Raw genomic sequence first — 3,908 nt, 5'->3', positions numbered from 1 at the left:
ATTTATGATATTTTTACGATAAATGCTACAGTTGAGCGATTTTCCGGAAAATACTTATTTTACGATTTTTGGATGATAGGATATGTCATAAATAAAAAGAAAGGAGAAAAATGTTTTGAAGAATGTGAATTAACTGTGACTCTGAGGATTTGTGGGGGATCCGTCTTAAGAAGGGGTGGTGAACTTACTTTATTTTAGGCCACGGCCCAATGACGAGAGTTGCTGATGCCCCGCCGCCTAGTACTATGGTTTATAGATTGATCAATCAAACAGAGGATAAAGGAAAAAGGATAGTCACTTTCAAGGATCAAACTTTATTAAAATGATTTATGATGAGGAAATGTTTAACGATATTATGTGCTTAAATGATTTACGAAAAAGTTCATATGTTTACGAGTTTTTATGCCAGCTTATTTTATTAAAAGTATTCTTTTAAGGATGCAAGTGCCTGTATATGTATTACTCGTTACGTATGGTTTAAATGTGTTGAGTCGTTAGACTCACTAGGTTTGAATGGTCACAGGTGAGGATAATGTTGAGGGCGGCTCGGACGCTTGAGTGGATCGGACACGGCAGCACACTCCCGAAGACTTTACTTTTCCACAATATTATGACAATCAAAGTTTTGATTAAAATTTTGAGAATTATTTTAAAGAGAGATTTATGTTTTGTTTTTAAAAGTTTAGACGCTGGATTTTGTATGATTGACGTATGCTTTTATGATTGACGACTTATGGATTCTTATCGCAAATTTCGTTTTTTTTAAAATATGCATTTATGTTTTGGTATAGTTCGGTCTTTATGAAGGTATTGAAAAAAAAAATTTCTATTGTTATTCACTTAAAGTAAGAGGTAAGGATCGTTTTAGAGACTATTTGAGAGAGAGATTTTTTATTGAGATATATGTTTTTTTATTTTAGGAAATTTTTTATCCTATTTTATTAATTTATATTTTTTATTCTTTACATGTTTATTAGCAAATAATATTTTTTTAAAAAAAAACTAAGGGCTGAACCAGACCCGGACCGTAACCGGCCACGTGCGGCGCGGTACCCTACCTGGACCGAGACCAAACCTAGCCCGTGGCCAGATCTACAGACATACTCACAAAAGGATTGGCCGGAGCAGATTTTGAAAGACCAGTTGGCAAGCTTGGAACGGATAGCATCCATTCCCTAACTTGAGGGGGTGTGGGAAATCACTTTCAAAATAAAAAAGATTATATGTATAATTGTAATTATTTAGTCAATATTTATGACATATTTTGTGGGATTTAGATTAAAGAAATATTATCTAAGATAAGATATTAGATCTTCCTAATTTAGCTCCTAGTTATTGTGTGTATATGTATGTATCTTTGTAAACATCATTATTCAGTACATAAGAGATATGTTTTTCTTTCTATACGTTTAAGTTTCAACAGATATAATGTTTCTCCAGGGAAAAAAAAAAGGAAAAAGCGTATTATTTCAGTGTTGAGCAGTACAAACAATTTCTCTTTCATTTTTTTAGGGAGAAGGGAAGGGGATTGTAGGAAAATGGGTAATCAAATTTGGCAAAACAAGTTCATAAGCACAATACTAAATTTGGTTAACGGGGATCCAGGATTAAACATTAACGTGTGAATTATAATAAAAAATCACAGGCATGATTCAGACTTAAAGGGTCCGATTGTAAACTAAAACTGAATGGCACAGTCCTAAATTGTCTATAAGAGCAATGTGTCCAAAACGAACATGTAAATTATAAGTGAAGCGCCTGACGCATGATTAAAACTAAAAGGATGCCATTTTAAAAAGAAGAGAAATACTTCATGTAGATAAAAGAAAAGGGAATACTTGAACGTTTTCCCGGCAGTTCTAGCAGAATGTCGACTAGGGGTCACTTCCGCCAATTTTTTTACATCAGTTGGACTTTCTATTGAATCATCTTCCACGTCAACTTTTGGAGACTCAGGTTCCAAGAATTGCATGGCAGATTTTCCAGATACTGTTTTGCCATCACATGTGGCACCAATGCCACCCTTGAAACTATACTCGGCGGGTTTTTCCTTGGGCCCAAGACACAGGAATTTATGTCAGAGATATCCCACAGATATTACTTAATAGTCAACTGGAAAATGTTTTCCTATTAAATGCAAGTGAGAAATTCCAGGCTAACCAAATTCAGCTCATTCGGAAACCGAAGTTGTAATTCTTCTGGGTTCTCATCTTTGGTTCCAATCCACCATGCATCTGAAAAGACTATCTAAAATGCAAGAGGTCAACAGACATGACCTTATACATCAAACAAAAACAAATAACAGAACTCAAAGAAGAAAAACGTGTTCAGAAATAAAAAGAATGTATCTTATCAACTCAGATTATGAACTGATGCATATCGTTCATCATTAACAGAGAAGGCTAAACAATGTATAGGTAGAACCTAAAGTAAAAAATCAGCTATAAAATCCGTACCTATTGTTTTAATAACGTGGTGAACATAGCTTCTGAAAACTTCTTTCCTTGTCCTTTTTAAAACAATTCAGAAAAGGTCCTCCCTATTACCTTTTCTCATACTTCTAAAATAGATTGGAATGACTAATTTGTATTATTTTTTTCGAAATTGTGTTTTCAAAATGTTTTAATGTTCTTTATTTTCTTTTGGCCGCTCTAAAGTGGAGCTTCTCTGAAGAAAAAAAAAACAATTGATAACACATAAGCTCCAAAAAAGTGTGTTATATACAACAAAAGAATCTGGTATACTTGATATGAACATTGCTCTCATAGCATCAAATATAAAGTTTCTGAATCAAAGAGAGGTAAGCAACAATTGAGAAGAAAACTAAACGGACAAAAAAATTCTAACCATATTGTCGAAATAGTCATCACAAGTTACATTCTTGCCACCTTTGGAAAACTGCAGCGTCAAATACCTATTCTTAGGATAAACGATAGTCCCGAACAACTTCATTTGACCCTACAGGTTTTAGGGAATTGAACAGAATGAGCTAAATAAAGTTAAATTTGATCTAACAAATTCATTATCAGCCTTTCAAAATGCATACATGATGAAAATATGAGTTAGATAGCATTTGAAAGAGCTACTTCACTAGTCTTCCATACAGAATATAAGGTACAAAACTTGAAGCGCCATGAACAACAGACACACCCCACTTCCTGTCAATAATCCTTGTTCTAGCTAGCTAAAAAGACAAACCAAAAAAGACAGAACGGGGAAAAACATGAAAAATCGAGACAACAATTAGAATATACCTGGGGGAAATCGAGGTAGAGGACTGGGTTTTTGGTGCCTAGATCCTTGAGCTCGCCTATTTTTCCACCAGAAATGGGGCCGAGGAGACCAGGAAACGAGAAGAGGTACCTGTTCTTCCGCTGTGACTTCCTCAATATATCCTTGCCATGGTGTTTCATCACCGTTTTGGACGGCCCAAGAGCTGTCGACGGACCAAATTTAGCCGGATTTTGCGACAAAATGTGTCGAGAAAAGGCCAATTTTTTCCGCCTGGTTCTCTCCTCCGTAATTGGGTCTACTGCGGCGGCGATTCCTTCCTTCTTGCCACCTCGAGCCATTATCGTTTCAATTTTTCCGTTCGTGTGTTCGCTTCGAGGCGGGAACTCGGTCACTGTAAACTCTCCGTCGTCATAGAAAGAAAATGTTTTTGGCTAATTTTCGTTTTGTTTTTCTAGATAAAATTTTTGAAAACAAACAATACTATCCCATTCTTTTTTTTTTCTTAAAAAAAATCATTTTTCCCGATTTCCAACACCACTCCGTCGTTGTTTTAAACTCAAACTTAAATTTATCCTAATTTCAAACATACAAATTTATTATTACAGTGTAATTAAATGTTTAAAGAAGATAATTTTCTCAAATTACATGAATCCAAACCCAGGTTCGAGATTAAT

General features: G+C 34.9%; 1 protein-coding gene across 1 annotated transcript; it reads right to left on the bottom strand.

Annotated features, from left to right (window-relative positions):
• Positions 1-910: 910 nt before the first annotated feature.
• On the bottom strand, positions 911-3,692 carry LOC140966731 (DNA-binding protein RHL1-like). The gene is made up of 4 exons (XM_073426979.1): positions 3,255-3,692; positions 2,848-2,958; positions 2,161-2,247; positions 911-2,050 (listed from the first exon to the last, which is right to left on the bottom strand). The coding sequence occupies exons 1-4, from the start codon at positions 3,570-3,572 to the stop codon at positions 1,709-1,711; spliced, it is 858 nt and encodes a 285-aa protein (XP_073283080.1). The 5' UTR covers positions 3,573-3,692; the 3' UTR covers positions 911-1,708.
• Between the last annotated feature and the right edge of the window lie 216 nt (positions 3,693-3,908).

Source organism: Primulina huaijiensis, unplaced genomic scaffold (assembly GCF_012295235.1).
Source record: "Primulina huaijiensis isolate GDHJ02 unplaced genomic scaffold, ASM1229523v2 scaffold207818, whole genome shotgun sequence".
In the NCBI taxonomy this organism is placed as follows: Eukaryota; Viridiplantae; Streptophyta; class Magnoliopsida; order Lamiales; family Gesneriaceae; genus Primulina; species Primulina huaijiensis.
The sequence above is the reverse complement of the archived record's forward strand: the minus strand, read 5'-3'. Positions and strand labels throughout refer to the sequence as shown.